Source organism: Drosophila elegans, unplaced genomic scaffold, assembly GCF_018152505.1.
Source record: "Drosophila elegans isolate 14027-0461.03 unplaced genomic scaffold, ASM1815250v1 contig_208, whole genome shotgun sequence".
NCBI lineage: Eukaryota > Metazoa > Arthropoda > Insecta > Diptera > Drosophilidae > Drosophila > Drosophila elegans.
The window spans coordinates 3,440,328-3,461,731 of record NW_024545578.1 but is presented as its reverse complement, the minus strand read 5'-3'; the positions used below and the strand labels follow the sequence as shown (position 1 = coordinate 3,461,731).

The 21,404-nt window shown below is 43.3% G+C and overlaps 1 protein-coding gene across 4 annotated transcripts in view; it reads right to left on the bottom strand.

The window, feature by feature from the left end:
• LOC108145644 (titin) overlaps window positions 1–21,404 on the bottom strand; it is an 81,457-nt gene that overhangs the window by 24,070 nt on the left and 35,983 nt on the right. For 2 of the 4 annotated variants that reach the window (XM_041708200.1, XM_041708203.1), the window contains exons 20-21: window positions 15,567–21,404; window positions 64–15,405 (exon numbers count right to left, since the gene is read on the bottom strand). In XM_041708200.1, coding sequence (XP_041564134.1) covers window positions 64–15,405; window positions 15,567–21,404 — 21,180 coding nt within the window. The remainder of the gene's footprint in view (window positions 1–63; window positions 15,406–15,566) is intronic. The other 2 variants (XM_041708202.1, XM_041708201.1) reach the window with 2 other exon arrangements.

Sequence of the window (21,404 nt, the reverse complement as noted above, 5' to 3'; positions counted from 1 at the left end):
TGAATTGATGTTTTTTATGTGGAATGTGTGTTTCAATATTAGTGTGTTTGTTTGTGTTCTTACCCCTCTGCTTGTCAGGCTTTTGTTTGTGTTTGGCAACCTTTTCATCATCAAGTTTACTTATATCTATTATATCAGCAATATTTTCATCGCTCACAACTCGTATAAGGGAGTAGGGTTCCTTGCCCTCTTCTTCAATCGTTTGAATTTGGAAATATTCGTCGTCATCTGGACCTGGTTTTTTAAATGTTCGCGTTTTTGTAGTCTTTTTCTTTGGCTTTTTATTTTCGTCTAATTCTTCGGTGAACACAGTTTCCTCAGGGAGTTCCTCTATGGGTATGGGCATAATAGAGGTCTCATCAGAAGGCACAACCTCTATTTTTACTGTAGTTAGTGGCTCCTTATTTTCCTCCTCTATTATATGAACAGTTGTTACTTCATCAAGATCTTCGTCGATGTTCTTCTTAAAAGCTCTGGACTTAACGGTCTTTTTCTTTTTTGTGCCGTCAGGTAAAACCACTTCTAACTCTGTCACTTGTTCAGGCAACTCAACTAGCTTACTGTCGTCCGGTTTCGAATCTGTTAAAGGTTGCTCTTTAATCGATATTGAATAAATGGGCTCAGTATTGTCTTGTTCAATAATTCCAATTTCAGTAACTTCTTCGGTGTTACCAAGTGCCGGCTTTTTAATAACACGCTTCTTGGTTTTAATTCTCTTTGGAAGTCCTTCTTCATCAAAAGTTTCAGACTCAAGCACTTCGTCAGGCAAAACGACAACTTCAGAAACCTTCTCTTCGGGAAGTTCCGGGAATGGCAACTCAAACTTCTCAACCCATACTTTAGTTTGTGGAGCCTTTTCATATTCCTCGATGGTTTGAACCTTTGTCACTTCCATGTTCGGGCCTTGAATCTTTTTGATGATTCTTGTTTTAATAACAGTTTTTGTAGAAGTACCATCTTCCTTTTCTGAAAGTATAACCGATTTTCGCTCAGGCAACTCAAATACTGTAACTTCGTTTTCAGGTTTTTGTACAACAACTCTTTTCTTCAGCCTAACTTTTCCTACACCAGAAGTGTTTAAATCTGATTCTTCGACAGTAACAGTTGTTTCCGGATTCTTGTCGTCTTCCTCAACGGTTTCGATCTTTGTTACTTCTTGTTTATCGCCCTTAACCTTCTTAATAACGCGGGTACGAATCTTTTTCTGCGTAGGCTTGCCTTCTTCGTTGATGGTTTCAACGAAACGCACGTCCTCCGGAAGCTCTTCAATCTCCTCCGGCTTTTCTTCCAAAAGTGAAAATTCTTCGACAGTTACCGTGGTTTCCGGTTTCTTTTCGTCCTCCTCGACAGTTTCAATCTTGGTAACTTCTTGTTTGTCACCCTTGACCTTCTTGATTACGCGAGTGCGGATCTTCTTCTTCTTTGGCTTGCCGTCTTCGGTAATGGTTTCAACCACGCGAACTTCCTCTGGAAGCTCTTGAATCTCTTCAGGTTTTTCTTCCTCAAATGGAAGTTCTTCGACAGTGACAGTTGTTTCTGGTTGCTTATCATCCTCCTCGACGGTTTCAATCTTGGTAACTTCTTGTTTGTCACCCTTGACCTTCTTGAAAACGCGAGTGCGGATCTTCTTCTTCTTTGGCTTGCCGTCTTCTGTAATGGTTTCAACCACGCGAACTTCCTCTGGAAGCTCTTGAATCTCTTCAGGTTTTTCTTCCTCAAATGGAAGTTCTTCGACAGTGACAGTTGTTTCTGGTTGCTTATCATCCTCCTCAACAGTTTCAATCTTGGTAACCTCTTGTTTGTCACCCTTGACCTTCTTGATTTCGCGAGTGCGGATCTTCTTCTTCTTTGGCTTGCCGTCTTCGGTAATGGTTTCAACCCCGCGAACTTCCTCTGGAAGCTCTTGAATCTCTTCCCGTTTTTCTTCCTCAAATGGAAGTTCTTCGACAGTGACAGTTGTTTCGGGTTGCTTATCATCCTCCTCGACGGTTTCAATCTTGGTAACTTCTTGTTTGTCACCCTTGACCTTCTTGATTACGCGAGTGCGGATCTTCTTCTTCTTTGGCTTGCCGTCTTCGGTAATGGTTTCAACCACGCGAACTTCCTCTGGAAGCTCTTGAATCTCTTCAGGTTTTTCTTCCTCAAATGGAAGTTCTTCGACAGTGACAGTTGTTTCTGGCTGCTTATCGTCCTCCTCGACGGTTTCAATCTTGGTAACCTCTTGTTTGTCACCCTTGACCTTCTTGATTACGCGAGTGCGGATCTTCTTCTTCTTTGGCTTGCCGTCTTCGGTAATGGTTTCAATCACGCGAACTTCCTCTGGAAGCTCCTGAATCTCTTCCGGTTTTTCTTCCTCAAATGGAAGTTCTTCGACAGAGACAGTTGTTTCTGGTTGCTTATCATCCTCCTCGACGGTTTCAATCTTGGTAACTTCTTGTTTGTCACCCTTGACCTTCTTGATTACGCGAGTGCGGATCTTCTTCTTCATTGGCTTGCCGTCTTCGGTAATGGTTTCAATCACGCGAACTTCCTCTGGAAGCTCTTGAATCTCTTCAGGTTTTTCTTCCTCAAATGGAAGTTCTTCGACAGAGACAGTTGTTTCTGGTTGCTTATCATCCTCCTCGACGGTTTCAATCTTGGTAACTTCTTGTTTGTCACCCTTGACTTTCTTGATTACGCGAGTGCGGATCTTCTTCTTCTTTGGCTTGCCGTCTTCGGTAATGGTTTCAACCACGCGAACTTCCTCTGGAAGCTCTTGAATCTCTTCAGGTTTTTCTTCCTCAAATGGAAGTTCTTCGACAGTGACAGTTGTTTCTGGTTGCTTATCATCCTCCTCAACAGTTTCAATCTTGGTAACCTCTTGTCTGTCACCCTTGACCTTCTTGATTACGCGAGTGCGGATTTTCTTCTTCTTTGGCTTTCCGTCTTCGGTAATGGTTTCAACCACGCGAACTTCCTCTGGAAGTTCTTGAATCTCTTCCGGTTTTTCTTCCTCAAATGGAAGTTCTTCGACAGTGACAGTTGTTTCGGGTTGCTTATCATCCTCCTCGACGGTTTCAATCTTGGTAACTTCTTGTTTGTCACCCTTGACCTTCTTGATTACGCGAGTGCGGATCTTCTTCTTCTTTGGCTTGCCGTCTTCGGTAATGGTTTCAACCACGCGAACTTCCTCTGGAAGCTCTTGAATCTCTTCAGGTTTTTCTTCCTCAAATGGAAGTTCTTCGACAGTGACAGTTGTTTCTGGTTGCTTATCATCCTCCTCAACAGTTTCAATCTTGGTAACCTCTTGTCTGTCACCCTTGACCTTCTTGATTACGCGAGTGCGGATTTTCTTCTTCTTTGGCTTGCCGTCTTCGGTAATGGTTTCAACCACGCGAACTTCCTCTGGAAGCTCTTGAATCTCTTCAGGTTTTTCTTCCTCAAATGGAAGTTCTTCGACAGTGACAGTTGTTTCTGGCTGCTTATCGTCCTCCTCGACGGTTTCAATCTTGGTAACCTCTTGTTTGTCACCCTTGACCTTCTTGATTACGCGAGTGCGGATCTTCTTCTTCTTTGGCTTGCCGTCTTCGGTAATGGTTTCAATCACGCGAACTTCCTCTGGAAGCTCTTGAATCTCTTCAGGTTTTTCTTCCTCAAATGGAAGTTCTTCGACAGTGACAGTTGTTTCTGGTTGCTTATCATCCTCCTCAACAGTTTCAATCTTGGTAACCTCTTGTCTGTCACCCTTGACCTTCTTGATTACGCGAGTGCGGATTTTCTTCTTCTTTGGCTTTCCGTCTTCGGTAATGGTTTCAACCACGCGAACTTCCTCTGGAAGTTCTTGAATCTCTTCCGGTTTTTCTTCCTCAAATGGAAGTTCTTCGACAGTGACATTTGTTTCGGGTTGCTTATCATCCTCATCGACGGTTTCAATCTTGGTAACTTCTTGTTTGTCACCCTTGACCTTCTTGATTACGCGAGTGCGGATCTTCTTCTTCTTTGGCTTGCCGTCTTCGGTAATTGTTTCAACAACTCGAACTTCCTCTGGAAGCTCTTGGATCTCTTCAGGTTGTTCTTCCTCAAATGGAAGTTCTTCGACAGTGACAGTTGTTTCTGGTTGCTTATCATCCTCCTCAACAGTTTCAATCTTGGTAACCTCTTGTCTGTCTCCCTTGACCTTCTTGATTACACGAGTGCGGATCTTCTTCTTCTTGGACTTGCCGTCTTCGGTAATGGTTTCAACCACACGAACTTCCTCTGGAAGCTCTTGAATCTCTTCCGGTTTTTCTTCCTCAAATGGAAGTTCTTCGACAGTGACAGTTGTTTCGTGTTGCTTATCATCCTCCTCGACGGTTTCAATCTTGGTGATTTCTTGTTTGTCACCCTTGACCTTCTTGATAACGCGAGTGCGGATCTTCTTCTTCTTTGGCTTGCCGTCTTCGGTAATGGTTTCAACCACGCGAACTTCCTCTGGAAGCTCTTGAATCTCTTCCGGGTTTTCTTCCTCAAATGGAAGTTCTTCGACAGTCACAGTTGTTTCTGGTTGCTTATCATCCTCCTCGACGGTTTCAATCTTGGTAACTTCTTGTTTGTCACCCTTGACCTTCTTGATTACGCGAGTGCGGATCTTCTTCTTCTTTGGCTTTCTGTCTTCGGTAATGGTTTCAACCACGCGAACTTCCTCTGGAAGTTCTTGAATCTCTTCCGGTTTTTCTTCCTCAAATGGAAGTTCTTCGACAGTGACAGTTGTTTCTGGTTGCTTATCATCCTCCTCGACGGTTTCAATCTTGGTAACTTCTTGTTTGTCACCCTTGACCTTCTTGATTACGCGAGTGCGGATCTTCTTCTTCTTGGGCTTGCCGTCTTCGGTAATGGTTTCAACCACACGAACTTCCTCTGGAAGCTCTTGAATCTCTTCCGGTTTTTCTTCTTCAAATGGAAGTTCTTCGACAGTGACAGTTGTTTCTGGTTGCTTATCATCCTCCTCGACGGTTTCAATCTTGGTAACTTCTTGTTTGTCACCCTTGACCTTCTTGATTACGCGAGTTCGGATCTTCTTCTTCTTTGGCTTGCCGTCTTCGGCAATGGTTTCAACCACGCGAACTTCCTCTGGAAGCTCTTGAATCTCTTCCGGTTTTTCTTTTTCAAATGGAAGTTCCTCGACAGTGACAGTTGTTTCGGGTTGCTTATCATCCTCCTCGACGGTTTCAATCTTGGTAACTTCTTGTTTGTTACCCTTGACCTTCTTGATTACGCGAGTGCGGATCTTCTTCTTCTTTGGCTTTCTGTCTTCGGTAATGGTTTCAACCACGCGAACTTCCTCTGGAAGTTCTTGAATCTCTTCCGGTTTTTCTTCCTCAAATGGCAGTTCTTCGACAGTGACAGTTGTTTCTGGTTGCTTATCATCCTCCTCGACGGTTTCAATCTTGGTGATTTCTTGTTTGTCACCCTTGACCTTCTTGAGAACGCGAGTGCGGATCTTCTTCTTCTTTGGCTTTCTGTCTTCGGTAATGGTTTCAACCACGCGAACTTCCTCTGGAAGTTCTTGAATCTCTTCCGGTTTTTCTTCCTCAAATGGAAGTTCTTCGACAGTCACAGTTGTTTCTGGTTGCTTATCATCCTCCTCGACGGTTTCAATCTTGGTAACTTCTTGTTTGTCACCCTTGACCTTCTTGATTACGCGAGTGCGGATCTTCTTCTTCTTTGGCTTTCTGTCTTCGGTAATGGTTTCAACCACGCGAACTTCCTCTGGAAGTTCTTGAATCTCTTCCGGTTTTTCTTCCTCAAATGGAAGTTCTTCGACAGTGACAGTTGTTTCTGGTTGCTTATCATCCTCCTCGACGGTTTCAATCTTGGTAACTTCTTGTTTGTCACCCTTGACCTTCTTGATTACGCGAGTGCGGATCTTCTTCTTCTTGGGCTTGCCGTCTTCGGTAATGGTTTCAACCACGCGAACTTCCTCTGGAAGTTCTTGAATCTCTTCCGGTTTTTCTTCCTCAAATGGAAGTTCTTCGACAGTGACATTTGTTTCTGGTTGCTTATCATCCTCCTCGACGGTTTCAATCTTGGTAACTTCTTGTTTGTCACCCTTGACCTTCTTGATGACACGAGTGCGGATCTTCTTCTTCCTGGGCTTGCCGTCTTCGGTAATGGTTTCAACCACGCGAACTTCCTCTGGAAGCTCTTGAATCTCTTCCCGTTTTTCTTCCTCAAATGGAAGTTCTTTGATAGTGACAGTTGTTTCTGGTGACTTATCATCCTCCTCGACGGTTTCAATCTTGGTAACTTCTTGTTTGTCACCCTTGACCTTCTTGATGATACGAGTGTGGATCTTCTTCTTCCTGGGCTTGCCGTCTTCGGTAATGGTTTCAACCACGCGAACTTCCTCTGGAAGCTCTTGAATCTCTTCCGGTTTTTCTTCTTCAAATGGGAGTTCTTCGACAGTGACAGTTGTTTCTGGTTGCTTATCATCCGACTCGACGGTTTCAATCTTGGTAACTTCTTGTTTGTCACCCTTGACCTTCTTGATGACACGAGTGCGGATCTTCTTCTTCCTGGGCTTGCCGTCTTCGGTAATGGTTTCAACCACGCGAACTTCCTCTGGAAGCTCTTGAATCTCTTCTGGTTTTTCTTCCTCAAATGGAAGTTCTTCGACAGTAACAGTTGTTTCTGGTTGCTTATCATCCTCCTCAACAGTTTCAATCTTGGTAACCTCTTGTCTGTCACCCTTGACCTTCTTGATAACACGAGTGCGGATCTTCTTCTTCTTTGACTTGCCGTCTTCGGTAATGGTTTCAACCACGCGAACTTCCTCTGGAAGCTCTTGAATCTCTTCAGGTTTTGCTTCCTCAAATGGAAGTTCTTCGACAGTGACAGTTGTTTCGGGTTGCTTATCATCCTCCTCGACGGTTTCAATCTTGGTAACTTCTTGTTTGTCACCCTTGACCTTCTTGATTACGCGAGTGCGGATCTTCTTCTTCTTTGGCTTGCCGTCTTCGGTAATGGTTTCAACCACGCGAACTTCCTCTGGAAGCTCTTGAATCTTTTCCGGTTTTTCTTCCTCAAATGGAAGTTCTTCGACAGTGACAGTTGTTTCGGGTTGCTTATCATCCTCCTCGACGGTTTCAATCTTGGTAACTTCTTGTTTGTCACCCTTGACCTTCTTGATTACGCGAGTGCGGATCTTCTTCTTCTTTGGCTTGCCGTCTTCGGTAATGGTTTCAACCACGCGAACTTCCTCTGGAAGCTCTTGAATCTCTTCCGGTTTTTCTTCCTCAAATGGAAGTTCTTCGACAGTGACAATTGTTTCGGGTTGCTTATCATCCTCCTCGACGGTTTCAATCTTGGTAACTTCTTGATTGTCACCCTTGACCTTCTTGATTACGCGAGTGCGGATCTTCTTCTTCTTTGGCTTGCCGTCTTCGGTAATGGTTTCAACCACGCGAACTTCCTCTGGAAGCTCTTGAATCTCTTCCCGTTTTTCTTCCTCAAATGGAAGTTCTTCGATAGTGACAGTTGTTTCTGGTGACTTATCATCCTCCTCGACGGTTTCAATCTTGGTAACTTCTTGTTTGTCACCCTTGACCTTCTTGATTACGCGAGTGCGGATCTTCTTCTTCTTTGGCTTGTCGTCTTCGGTAATGGTTTCAACCACGCGAACTTCCTCTGGAAGCTCTTGAATCTCTTCCGGTTTTTCTTTCTTAAATGGAAGTTCTTCGACAGTCACAGTTGTTTCTGGTTGCCTATCATCCTCCTCGACAGTTTCAATCTTGGTAACTTCTTGTTTGTCACCCTTGACCTTCTTGATTACGCGAGTGCGGATCTTCTTCTTCTTGGGCTTGCCGTCTTCGGTAATGGTTTCAACCACGTGAACTTCCTCTGGAAGCTCTTGAATCTCTTCCGGTTTTACTTCTTCAAATGGAAGTTCTTCGACAGTGACAGTTGTTTCTGGTTGCTTATCGTCCTCCTCGACGGTTTCAATCTTGGTAACTTCTTGTTTGTCACCCTTGACCTTCTTGATTACGCGAGTGCGGATCTTCTTCTTCTTTGGCTTGCCGTCTTCGGTAATGGTTTCAACCACGCGAACTTCCTCTGGAAACTCTTGAATCTCTTCCGGTTTTTCTTCTTCAAATGGAAGTTCTTCGACAGTGACAGTTGTTTCTGGTTGCTTATCATCCTCCTCGACGGTTTCAATCTTGGTAACTTCTTGTTTGTCACCCTTGACCTTCTTGATTACGCGAGTGCGGATCTTCTTCTTCTTTGGCTTGCCGTCTTCGGTAATGGTTTCAACCACGCGAACTTCCTCTGGAAGCTCTTGAATCTCTTCCGGGTTTTCTTCCTCAAATGGAAGTTCTTCGACAGTGACAGTTGTTTCTGGTTGCTTATCATCCTCCTCGACGGTTTCAATCTTGGTAACTTCTTGTTTGTCACCCTTGACCTTCTTGATTACGCGAGTGCGGATCTTCTTCTTCTTTGGCTTTCCGTCTTCGGTAATGGTTTCAACCACGCGAACTTCCTCTGGAAGCTCTTGAATCTCTTCCGGTTTTTCTTCTTCAAATGGAAGTTCTTCGACAGTGACAGTTGTTTCTGGTTGCTTATCATCTTCCTCGACGGTTTCAATCTTGGTAACTTCTTGTTTGTCACCCTTGACCTTCTTGATTACGCGAGTGCGGATCTTCTTCTTCTTGGGCTTGCCGTCTTCGGTAATGGTTTCAACAACGCGAACTTCCTCTGGAAGCTCTTGAATCTCTTCCAGTTTTTCTTCCTCAAATGGAAGTTCTTCGACAGTCACAGTTGTTTCTGGTTGCCTATCATCCTCCTCGACAGTTTCAATCTTGGTAACTTCTTGTTTGTCACCCTTGACCTTCTTGATTACGCGAGTGCGGATCTTCTTCTTCTTTGGCTTTCCGTCTTCGGTAATGGTTTCAACCACGCGAACTTCCTCTGGAAGCTCCTGAATCTCTTCAGGTTTTTCTTCCTCAAATGGAAGCTCTTCGACAGTGACAGTTGTTTCTGGTTGCTTATCATCCTCCTCGACGGTTTCAATCTTGGTAACTTCTTGTTTGTCACCCTTGACCTTCTTGATAACGCGAGTGCGGATCTTCTTCTTCTTTGGCTTTCCGTCTTCGGTAATGGTTTCAACCACGCGAAATTCCTCTGGAAGCTCTCGAATCTCTTCAGGTTTTTCTTCCTCAAATGGAAGATCTTCGACAGTGACAGTTGTTTCCGGTTGCTTATCATCCTCCTCGACGGTTTCAATTTTGGTAACTTCTTGTTTGTCACCCTTGACCTTCTTGATTACGCGAGTGCGGATCTTCTTCTTCTTTGGCTTTCCGTCTTCGGTAATGGTTTCAACCACGCGAACTTCCTCTGGAAGCTCTTGAATCTCTTCCGGTTTTTCTTCTTCAAATTTAAGTTCTTCGACAGTGACAGTTGTTTCTGGTTGCTTATCATCTTCCTCGACGGTTTCAATCTTGGTAACTTCTTGTTTGTCACCCTTGACCTTCTTGATAACGCGAGTGCAGATCTTCTTCTTCTTTGGCTTTCCATCTTCGGTAATGGTTTCAACCACGCGAACTTCCTCTGGAAGCTCTTGAATCTCTTCAGGTTTTGCTTCCTCAAATGGAAGTTCTTCGACAGTGACAGTTGTTTCCGGTTGCTTATCATCCTCCTCGACGGTTTCAATCTTGGTAACTTCTTGTTTGTCACCCTTGACCTTCTTGATTACGCGAGTACGGATCTTCTTCTTCTTTGGCTTTCCGTCTTCGGTAATAGTTTTAACCACGCGAACTTCCTCTGGAAGCTCCTGAATCTCTTCAGGTTTTTCTTCCTCAAATGGAAGTTCTTCGACAGTGACAGTTGTTTCTGGTTGCTTATCATCCTCCTCGACGGTTTCAATCTTGGTAACTTCTTGTTTGTCACCCTTGACCTTCTTGATTACGCGAGTACGGATCTTCTTCTTCTTTGGCTTTCCGTTTTCGGTAATGGTTTCAACCACGCAAACTTCCTCTGGAAGCTCTTGAATCTCTTCCGGTTTTTCTTCCTTAAATGGAAGTTCTTCGACAGTGACAGTTGTTTCTGGTTGCTTATCATCCTCCTCGACGGTTTCAATCCTGGTAACTTCTTGTTTGTCACCCTTGACCTTCTTGATAACGCGAGTGCGGATTTTCTTCTTCTTTGGCTTTCCGTTTTCGGTAATGGTTTCAACCACGCGAACTTCCTCTGGAAGCTCCTGAATCTCTTCAGGTTTTTCTTCCTCAAATGGAAGTTCTTCGACAGTGACAGTTGTTTCCGGTTGCTTATCATCCTCCTCGACGGTTTCAATCTTGGTAACTTCTTGTTTGTCACCCTTGACCTTCTTGATTACGCGAGTACGGATCTTCTTCTTCTTTGGCTTTCCGTCTTCGGTAATGGTTTTAACCACGCGAACTTCCTCTGGAAGCTCCTGAATCTCTTCAGGTTTTTCTTCCTCAAATGGAAGTTCTTCGACAGTGACAGTTGTTTCTGGTTGCTTATCATCCTCCTCGACGGTTTCAATCTTGGTAACCTCTTGTTTGTCACCCTTGAACTTCTTGATTACGCGAGTGCGGATCTTCTTCTTCTTGGGCTTGCCGTCTTCGGTAATGGTTTCTACCACGCGAACTTCCTCTGGAAGTTCTTGAATCTCTTCCGGTTTTTCTTCCTCAAATGGTAGTTCTTCGATAGTGACAGTTGTTTCTGGCTGCTTATCATCCTCCTGGACGGTTTCAATCTTGGTAACTTCTTGTTTGTCACCCTTCACCTTCTTGATTACACGAGTTCGGATCTTCTTCTTCTTTGGCTTGCCGTCTTCGGTAATGGTTTCAACCACGCGAACTTCCTCTGGAAGTTCTTGAATCTCTTCCGGTTTTTCTTCCTCAAATGGAAGTTCTTCGACAGTGACAGTTGTTTCTGGTTGTTTGTCATCCTCCTCGACGGTTTCAATCTTGGTAACTTCTTGTTTGTCACCCTTGACCTTCTTGATTACGCGAGTGCGGATCTTCTTCTTCTTGGGCTTGCCGTCTTTGGTAATGGTTTCAACAACGCGAACTTCCTCTGGAAGTTCTTGAATCTCTTCCGGTTTTTCTTCCTCAAATGGAAGTTCTTTGACAGTGACAGTTGTTTCTGGTTGTTTATCATCCTCCTCGACGGTTTCAATCTTGGTAACTTCTTGTTTGTCACCCTTGACCTTCTTGATTACGCGAGTGCGGATCTTCTTCTTATTTGGCTTGCCGTCTTCGGTAATGGTTTCAACCACGCGAACTTCCTCTGGAAGTTCTTGAATCTCTTCCGGTTTTTCTTCCTCAAATGGTAGTTCTTCAACAGTGACAGTTGTTTCTGGCTGCTTATCATCCTCCTCGACGGTTTCAATCTTGGTAACTTCTTGTTTGTCACCCTTGACCTTCTTGATTACGCGAGTGCGGAACTTCTTCTTCTTTCGCTTGCCGTCTTCGGTAATGGTTTCAACCACGCGAACTTCCTCTGGAAGTTCTTGAATCTCTTCCGGTTTTTCTTCCTCAAATGGAAGTTCTTCGACAGTGACAGTTGTTTCTGGTTGTTTATCATCCTCCTCGACGGTTTCAATCTTGGTAACTTCTTGTTTGTCACCCTTGACCTTCTTGATTACGCGAGTGCGGATCTTCTTCTTCTTGGGCTTGCCGTCTTCGGTAATGGTTTCAACCACGCGAACTTCCTCTGGAAGTTCTTCAATCTCTTTCGGTTTTTCTTCCTCAAATGGAAGTTCTTCGACAGTGACAGTTGTTTCTGGCTGCTTATCATCCTCCTCGACGGTTTCAATCTTGGTAACTTCTTGTTTGTCACCCTTGACCTTCTTGATAACACGAGTGCGGATCTTTTTCTTCCTGGGCTTACCGTCTTCGGTAATGGTTTCAACCACGCGAACTTCCTCTGGAAGCTCTTGAATCTCTTCTGGTTTTTCTTCCTTAAATGGAAGTTCTTCGACAGTGACAGTTGTTTCTGGTTGCTTATCATCCTCCTCGACGGTTTCAATCCTGGTAACTTCTTGTTTGTCACCCTTGACCTTCTTGATTACGCGAGTGCGGATCTTCTTCTTCTTGGGCTTGCCGTCTTCGGTAATGGTTTCAACCACGCGAACTTCCTCTGGAAGTTCTTGAATCTCTTCCGGTTTTTCTTCCTCAAATAGAAGTTCTTCAACAGTGACAGTTGTTTCTGGCTGCTTATCATCCTCCTCGACGGTTTGAATCTTGGTAACTTCTTGTTTGTCACCCTTGACCTTCTTGATTACACGAGTGCGGATCTTCTTCTTCTTGGGCTTGCCGTCTTCGGTAATGGTTTCAACCACGCGAACTTCCTCTGGAAGTTCTTGAATCTCTTCCGGTTTTTCTTCCTCAAATGGAAGTTCCTCGACAGTTACAGTTGTTTCTGGTTGCTTATCATCCTGCTCGACGGTTTCAATCTTGGTAACTTCTTGTTTGTCACCCTTGACTTTCTTTATTACGCGAGTGCGGATCTTCTTCTTATTTGGCTTGCCGTCTTCGGTAATAGTTTCAACCACGCGAACTTCCTCTGGAAGCTCTTGAATCTCTTCCGGTTTTTCTTCATCAAATGGAATTTCCTCGACAGTGACAGTTGTTTCTGGTTGTTTATCATCTTGCTCGACGGTTTCAATCTTGGTAACTTCTTGTTTGTCACCCTTGACCTTCTTGATTACGCGAGTGCGGATCTTCTTCTTCTTTGGTTTGCCGTCTTCGGTAATGGTTTCAACCACGCGAACTTCTTCTGGAAGCTCCTGAATCTCTTCCGGTTTTTCTTCCTCAAATGGAAGTTCTTCGACAGTGACAGTTGTTTCTGGTTGCTTATCGTCCTCCTCGACGGTTTCAATCTTGGTAACTTCTTGTTTGTTACCCTTGACCTTCTTGATTACTCGAGTGCGGATCTTCTTCTTCTTGGGCTTGCCGTCTTCGGTAATGGTTTCAACCACGCGAACTTCCTCTGGAAGTTCTTGAATCTCTTCCGGTTTTTCTTCCTCAAATGGAAGTTCCTCGACAGTTACAGTTGTTTCTGGTTGCTTATCATCCTGCTCGACGGTTTCAATCTTGGTAACTTCTTGTTTGTCACCCTTGACTTTCTTGATTACGCGAGTGCGGATCTTCTTCTTATTTGGCTTGCCGTCTTCGGTAATGGTTTCAACCTCGCGAACTTCTTCTGGAAGCTCTTTAATCTCTTCCGGTTTTTCTTCCTCAAATGGAAGTTCCTCGACAGTGACAGTTGTTTCTGGTTGCTTATCATCCTGCTCGACGGTTTCAATTTTGGTAACTTCTTGTATGTCACCCTTAACCTTCTTGATAACGCGTGTGCGGATCTTCTTCTTCTTTGGCTTGCCGTCCTCGGTAATAGTTTCGACCACGCGAACTTCCTCTGGAAGCTCTTGAATCTTTTCCGGTTTTTCTACCTCAAATGGAAGTTCTTCGACAGTGACAGTTGTTTCTGGTTGCTCATCATCCTCCTCGACGGTTTGAATCTTGGTAACTTCTTGTTTGTCACCCTTGACCTTCTTGATTACACGAGTGCGGATCTTCTTCTTCTTGGGCTTGCCGTCTTCGGTAATGGTTTCAACCACGCGAACTTCCTCTGGAAGCTCTTGAATCTCTTCCGGTTTTTCTACCACAAATGGAAGCTCTTCGACAGTGACAGTTGTTTCTGGTTGCTTATCATCCTCCTCGACGGTTTCAATCTTGGTAACTTCTTGTTTGTCACCCTTGACCTTCTTGATTACGCGAGTGCGGATCTTCTTCTTCTTTGGCTTGCCGTCTTCGGTAATGGTTTCAACCACGCGAACTTCCTCTGGAAGCTCTTGAATCTCTTCAGGTTTTTCTTCCTCAAATGGAAGTTCTTCGATAGTAACAGTTGTTTCTGGTTGCTTATCATCCTCCTCGACGGTTTCAATCTTGGTAACTTCTTGTTTGTCACCCTTGACCTTCTTGATTACGCGAGTGCGGATCTTCTTCTTCTTTGGCTTGCCGTCTTCGGTAATGGTTTCAACCACGCGAACTTCCTCTGGAAGCTCTTGAATCTCTTCCCGTTTTTCTTCCTCAAATGGAAGTTCTTCGATAGTGACAGTTGTTTCTGGTTGCTTATCATCCTCCTCGACGGTTTCAATCTTGGTAACTTCTTGTTTGTCACCCTTGACCTTCTTGATTACGCGAGTGCGGATCTTCTTCTTCTTGGGCTTGCCGTCCTCGGTAATCGTTTCGACCACGCGAACTTCCTCTGGAGTTTCTTGAATCTCTTCAGGTTTTTCTTCCTTAAATGGAAGTTCTTCGATAGTGACAGTTGTTTCTGGTTGCTTATCATCCTCCTCGACGGTTTCAATCTTGGTAACTTCTTGTTTGTCACCCTTGACCTTCTTGATTACGCGAGTGCGGATCTTCTTCTTCTTTGGCTTGCCGTCTTCGGTAATGGTTTCAACCACGCGAACTTCCTCTGGAAGCTCTTGAATCTCTTCCCGTTTTTCTTCCTCAAATGGAAGTTCTTCGACAGTGACAGTTGTTTCTGGTTGCTTATCATCCTCCTCGACGGTTTCAATCTTGGTAACTTCTTGTTTGTCACCCTTGACCTTCTTGATTACGCGAGTGCGGATCTTCTTCTTCTTTGGCTTGCCGTCTTCGGTAATGGTTTCAACCACGCGAACTTCCTCTGGAAGCTCTTGAATCTCTTCAGGTTTTTCTTCCTCAAATGGAAGTTCTTCGATAGTAACAGTTGTTTCTGGTTGCTTATCATCCTCCTCGACGGTTTCAATCTTGGTAACTTCTTGTTTGTCACCCTTGACCTTCTTGATTACGCGAGTGCGGATCTTCTTCTTCTTTGGCTTGCCGTCTTCGGTAATGGTTTCAACCACGCGAACTTCCTCTGGAAGCTCTTGAATCTCTTCCCGTTTTTCTTCCTCAAATGGAAGTTCTTCGATAGTGACAGTTGTTTCTGGTTGCTTATCATCCTCCTCGACGGTTTCAATCTTGGTAACTTCTTGTTTGTCACCCTTGACCTTCTTGATTACGCGAGTGCGGATCTTCTTCTTCTTGGGCTTGCCGTCCTCGGTAATCGTTTCGACCACGCGAACTTCCTCTGGAGTTTCTTGAATCTCTTCAGGTTTTTCTTCCTCAAATGGAAGTTCTTCGATAGTGACAGTTGTTTCTGGTTGCTTATCATCCTCCTCGACGGTTTCAATCTTGGTAACTTCTTGTTTGTCACCCTTGACCTTTTTAATTAAACGTGTTCGGACCGTCTTCTTTCTTAATTTTCCGTCTTCCGAAATGTTTTCAATAATTTTCACTGCTTCTGCTGCTTCAGTGATTTCGGTCTCACGGGCTTTTGGTTTTTGTGTTGGTGTCTTTTGTTGTGTGTGTATTGTGTCTGTGCTTTGTTCTGTATCTGTGTAAAAAAGTGTGCATTTAGTATATTGTTTTGTTTGAGTTATGTGGAATTGCTTTGTTTTGTGTAATATGTGCTTAGGGTCTGGAGGGTCGAATTGTAGTGAAAGTAATACGCCTTATTTTTTGAACTTCTTAAGGAATACCTAAATATATACTTACCCGGTTTTTTTTTTACCGTTTTATCTAAACTCTTCTTTGTTAAACTCTCTAACTCAATAACTTCCTGTGTCTGGTTTCTCTCAATACTATCAGTGTCATCTTTTGATATGTGTATTGGTGCTTGTGACTCTGTCGTAGTAGAATGTACTTCTTCGTGTGTTTTCATTTCAATGTGTGCACTTTTCAACATCAGTGGCAGAAAATCAGACGTAGAGTCTGACACAAATTGTGTAGTTTGTAAAGCATTATTTAGGAAACGTTCTACAAGAGTTGGTTGTAATGTAGCTTCAGTATCAGGATGAACCCGAGATGCTGTTGAGCTAAATATGTTAAGCTGTTCTGCTGTTAAAGAGGTGTTTGTTTCAAAGTTAATATTAGCATTTTCTTGGGACTTCTGTACCTTCAGTTCTAATAAATCGACTGGCTCTTGTGCGATTGTTTGTTGGTTAAGATACGTACTTTGCATGGTAATTGACGGTTGCGCATATTTCTTGTCAGCTTGAAACTCAAAAATATCCTGAACAGTTCCTTTCTCATTTTGCTCGCTTATTAAAGGTGCAACTCCCATATCAGACGTCTGCAGTTTTGCCTGCTCGATGGTATGCGTCTTGTCTTTCAATAAAGGACTTACACTTTCGCAAGGATGTTCCTCTTTGTAAACAATATTTTTGTGTAAAACTGTTTCTGACTTTGCTTTCAATCCCTCAGGTACGTCGCTTGCAAGGCAGTCCAAGGATGGTATTACCGTGACCTCTTCTACCACCGAAACCTTCAACCCAGAAGTTACAGATGGTTCTGATAAGAGGTTTGCAATATTTGGCTTAAAATCACCATGACCCTCAATATTTTCATAAACATTTACGGATAAACTTTCAGTTGGCCTAAAAGCTGTTTTTACAGTGCTAGTCGTTGTACAGGTTTTTTCGATCGGCTTAGACAAAATATCAGGAATATGCTCGTATGTAGATTGCTCACAAACTTTTGCAGCTTCATGTGGAGTTTGGTGAGATATGTTGGCTTTTTCCTTTGCTGCTTCATGAGGTTCATGTATTTCTTGAATACAGCTCATGCCGACTACCTCTTCGGTTACCAAAGACATAAGCTCAACACTAGAAAGTTTTGCCTTATCATCAATAATGCCAAGTTGGGGGAGGGTTTGTTCTTTTAGGTATGTTGATTGTATTGTTGTCAAATGAGCCTTGTTAACGTCTGCGTCCCTTGAGACCTTAACAATTACGCCCTGATTCTGTTCATCTTGAATGACATTAGTTAATTCGTAGGCATTAACTTCAGATACTGTTGTATATTCGTTGACTTCGTCTGATTTGATCTTAGCTTGAGCTATTTTATCGTAAACAACTTGGACTTCACTTTCCAGTTCTAATGGCAATTGTGTTTGTACCATTGGCGATTGAGTGATCCTTTCATTAGTTGTTAAAATAGCTACATATGTAGATGCCTCTTGGGGTAGATTAATATTACTAACATTTTCAAGTGGTACTACTTCAGAAATAAGTGTTTCCCGCTGCGTGCCTTCAATAAAAGGTTTTCCGAAATACTCCCTTTGCATATTATCCAAAATATCTTCCTTTTGCAGTATTAGGTTATCAATTTGAACCTGAACTTTATTTGACTCTACAATAGTGACAAATTCTTCTTGGGCCGCCTGCGCATTAGCCTGAGTTCGATCAATAAGACCGGACGATTCTAGTGCAAGCATATTGTATATTTTGGTACCCTGAAGCAGAGATAGAGCTGTTTTTGCATTAGCCGCCGGGGGGGATACAAACGGTATAGTTGACTCCTTTTGGAAAACTCTAGGCTGATGTGACTCTGGTGTAGGCTTAAACATTATATCAATAGACTTCACTGCGGAAACGGGAGACAAACCTGCCTTTAGAAGTTCTTCAGATTTCTCTAGCGCGCAGACTTCATTTACATTAACTTCATATTGCTTTCCTTCATATTTTGTTTGAGCAATCTTTGCGTCTGGTGCCGAAGTTAATAGATTTTCACTTTGTTCTATAGGGTTAATTTTTGTAGTTACCGCCAAACCAAGCCGCGAAGGTGTGTTATCGGATGCTGCTACTGCGAAAGGTTGTTCCTGAGACTTTAGTTTTATTTCTGCTTCAACAGTTTGCTGCATTTCGGTTGCATGAACTTGAGCGAGTTCGAGAGTGACTTCCGCTTGCTGCGCACTACTTTTATCTGTTTCGTATTCATGTCCCATAGCTTCATAGGCTGTGCCTTCGCCCACGAGCTTACCATAACGATTTTGGACATCCCCGATTAGTTTGGCTTTCTGATTTGGGATCGTTTGATCTTTAAGAGTTTCTTCTGACTCAAAAAATGTTTGATCCTCGGCGATTATTGAATGAGTTAGATTATCCTGAATCTTTGTTGCGGTGCGCTGGTCGGCAGGTTTGTTTGCGAAATGTTCAACCGCATCAAAAACAATACTTCCAGTGACCATTGTATGCTCATGGGGTACTAAAGACTCTTGGGGTTTTATATTATCTGGCAGCAATGAATCAAAAGATTTTTTTACGGAGTCGTACACAATAGTTTCTGTTGATTTTGTTTCACTAAAAAGATCTAATTTGAAAGCACCAAATTTGTTCAATACGTCAAATTCCTCCAACTCACCGGTGCTTTGGCTTTCTTGGATGCTTTCAGTAACAGGCAACCGAAGGAGCTCTGTAGACATAAGTTTTCCCTGTTCCGCCTGCTTTGTGGGAACTTTAAGATCCTGCTCTTGCTCGAGGACATTTTCTTGTCGAATCAGTCCTACAACCGTTGGAGAGTCCAAAGCTATTTTAATGTGCTGTTCATATGGTTGGGCAACTCCTTCAAGAAGCTCCTCCTTTTCAAGAGCTTGAGTCTCTTTTACATTTATCTCGAAAAAACTATTTATAAAAGATTGACTCGTTTCCTTGGTGGGTAAAATGTCGTTTAAGTCCGCGACTTGATCAAGAACATTGGTTTGCTCTAACAGAGGGATTTTTTGGGTTAAGTCACTCAGTTCGGGCTTAATGTGAACTTGCTGAGGAATGTCTTGAACCTTTAAGTCGGTCGTGTGTTCACTTAAAATGGCTGTAGTTGTCTTTAAAGCTGGGGTTCTCTCAACGATTTCTACACTACTAAGAGATGTTGTGTTTAACGTTGGTGTTTTGTAGTCGTTTACCACATCAAGTGAGATGGTTTCCTCAATGTTCGGTAAAGTGATTTCCGCAAAATTGAAATGTGCATTCTGCTTAGGCTCCTTCTGTTCGTCTAGTCTCTGCAATGCCTCCATATGCTGGGGTCTCGTGGTGTTGGCCACTTGTAAGGCTGCTGAAGTTCCAATAGCAGCGCTCTGCAATGGGTGCGGCTCTTCAGTGGATAGAATGATTTCTCCCTCTAAAGTTACACATGCGATGGTTTCAAGCGGTTGCAGTAAACCAAAGTGGCTTTCTGTTGTTTGTGAATGTGGCTTGTCCTCCTCTTCTCTAGGTTGAATGCTTTCCAAAAGGGCCTGCTCTCTAACATCTGTTCCGAATCGTTGCGGTATTCTTATATCTGCAATTCCTACTTTCGGTTTGCTGTCCGCCGGCTTAGTCATAGTTGATTCCATGGGAATTACGTCTAGGCCTTCGGCATGCTTGAAAGTTTCAGTTACTGCTTGGGCTTTGGAAAGATTTTGATTCGAAGTGATATTAACAAGCTCCGTGCTGCTTTCGGTTATCTGTACATTGGTAACCTCCAAAGATTGTTGGCTCTCATCCAATATTAGATTACCTGTCTTAAGTTCAGGCTGTTGAGGGTGCCTTATAAGACTAGTACTCTCCAGCAAGTCGGGCTTACTTGCAACTCCAATTGGCATTACCTCCAAGACTTGATTCGCGGATACAGATTTCGCTTTCTCATCAATAATATCAGAAGATGTTGCTCCTGGTTGAACCTCAAACACGGTTGTTACTTTAAGCTCAGTGGGAATAATTTTTTCTGTAGCTAACTGTGATTTTGGTCCTGCATCGCAGAACAGGGTTTCCTCCATTTCTACAGTTGTATCCTGCCTGATCTCCAAAGCAGCCTGCTCGACGAAATCGTATTTGGCATCTACCATTTTTGGAACCGCAGACAAAAGCTCACCTTCTGTGTCAATCACGGTTGGAGCCTGAACTTCGGCAACGATTTCACCTTCAGATATTATTACTTTTCCCTTTGCTGTTTTCCGATCTTCATCTGGCACCAAACTAAGTGAATCAAAAAGGGACTCGTCCCTACTCTCTGCTGTTCCATACGCTTTTGTTAAGGTGCCCTTCGCTGGTTTTGATGATTCCACAGGTGGTTCGATAAGCTCATTTGCCATTTCTACCGCGTTAGTCTCCTGCGTTTCGCCAATAGTCAACGCACTCGTTTGCACCGGCGTTCCCTCAGCCAATTTTGGAACATCTCTCACTTCCAAGTCTCTTGAGGTCTGTTCGTTTGAAACTGTTTCCTGAGTAATAAAATGGTAATGTGTTTGCATATCCAAACTGGCTTCTTTCACATTGGCCGTAAATGTAGGCAATGTCTCATCGATTGGACTCTGGGAATCTGTTGTGATATTAATTATTCCCTCAGCCAACTCAAATAATTCCATAGCTTTAATTTCTCTAGTCGGTTTTATGGTCACTTCGCCGTCTGTTAGATTCTCAAAAGGTTTAATTTCTTGCACCTGAACTGGAACTTCCTCAGTGCTAATGGTAAAATCGGCTAGACGCTTTGTTGGTTGACTTTCCATTGGTATTTGGTCTAGGCTTTCAAAAACTTCCAATGCCCTTTCACTAATTGCCTTGTGTTGAATTACTGATGTCGTAGAAGACTCAGAATGTCCCTTGGCAGCTGGTGTCAGTTCGCCTAAGGAGTCCTCTGGTTGGCACTCGCTAATGCCAAGACTTATGTTGGGGGTTACTTGTGTATCAATTTTTTCTCCAATAAGCTTTACCTGAGTGATGTACCTGCCAACCGTTTCGTTGCTTATTATTTCGGTGACAATAACCTCCTCTTGATTTAGCAGTTCCTGCTGAACGGTTTCCTTAAATGTTGTACTTGGCTTAAGCTGTGCAATGCTCTCCAGGGCAGGTTGCTGTTCCTCGTTTAACTCATGCGACAACAATATGTCACCTCGAGCCTGTTGAGTAACGGTTTTTATTGGCTTAAAATCTTTGGTAGCTTCTTCAACACTTGGAGCTTCAACCAAAAATGGACGTAACTCTTTCATCTTACGTTGGGCCTTCACGGATTTGGGAATTTTAGAAGGCATCAATTCCTTTGAAAGTTCATCAGTCTTCGTTTCGGTCACATTTACTGCATGCTTTTGCCTCATTTCAACCTTTTCGCTAAGCTTTATTTCTTCGAGTTTGGGGGTCTCTATTCGTACCCCAACCTCGTCGAGTGCTAAACATTCCTCTCTGATGGCTAATACCTTCTGGGGTAATATTTCGTCCTGTACCTGCGCTGGAATCGGTTTCGGAGTAGAAAGTTCTGAGGTAACTGCAACTGCTATGGTTTCGATCGTGTCTTTTGGTAGATTATGCAAGGATAGTGTCTCGTATGTGGGTAGAAGCTCTTCAATGTTCTCAAGAGTTTCAGCCTGCGGTGATCCCGAGCTTGTTTCATGAGCAAGTGTTTCGGTTTGTTCGTTTACTTCTAGTTCTTGTTGAATGTGTTTTTTATGCTTTTTCGATTTTGTTTTCTTTACCACAATTTGTTCAGCCGTAGCCTGTATCTGCACTTGTTCTTGTTGTTCTTGTATTTGCACATGTTCTTGTTGTTGCTGTATGAATTGTTTTTCCACTTTAGTGGTTGCTGTTT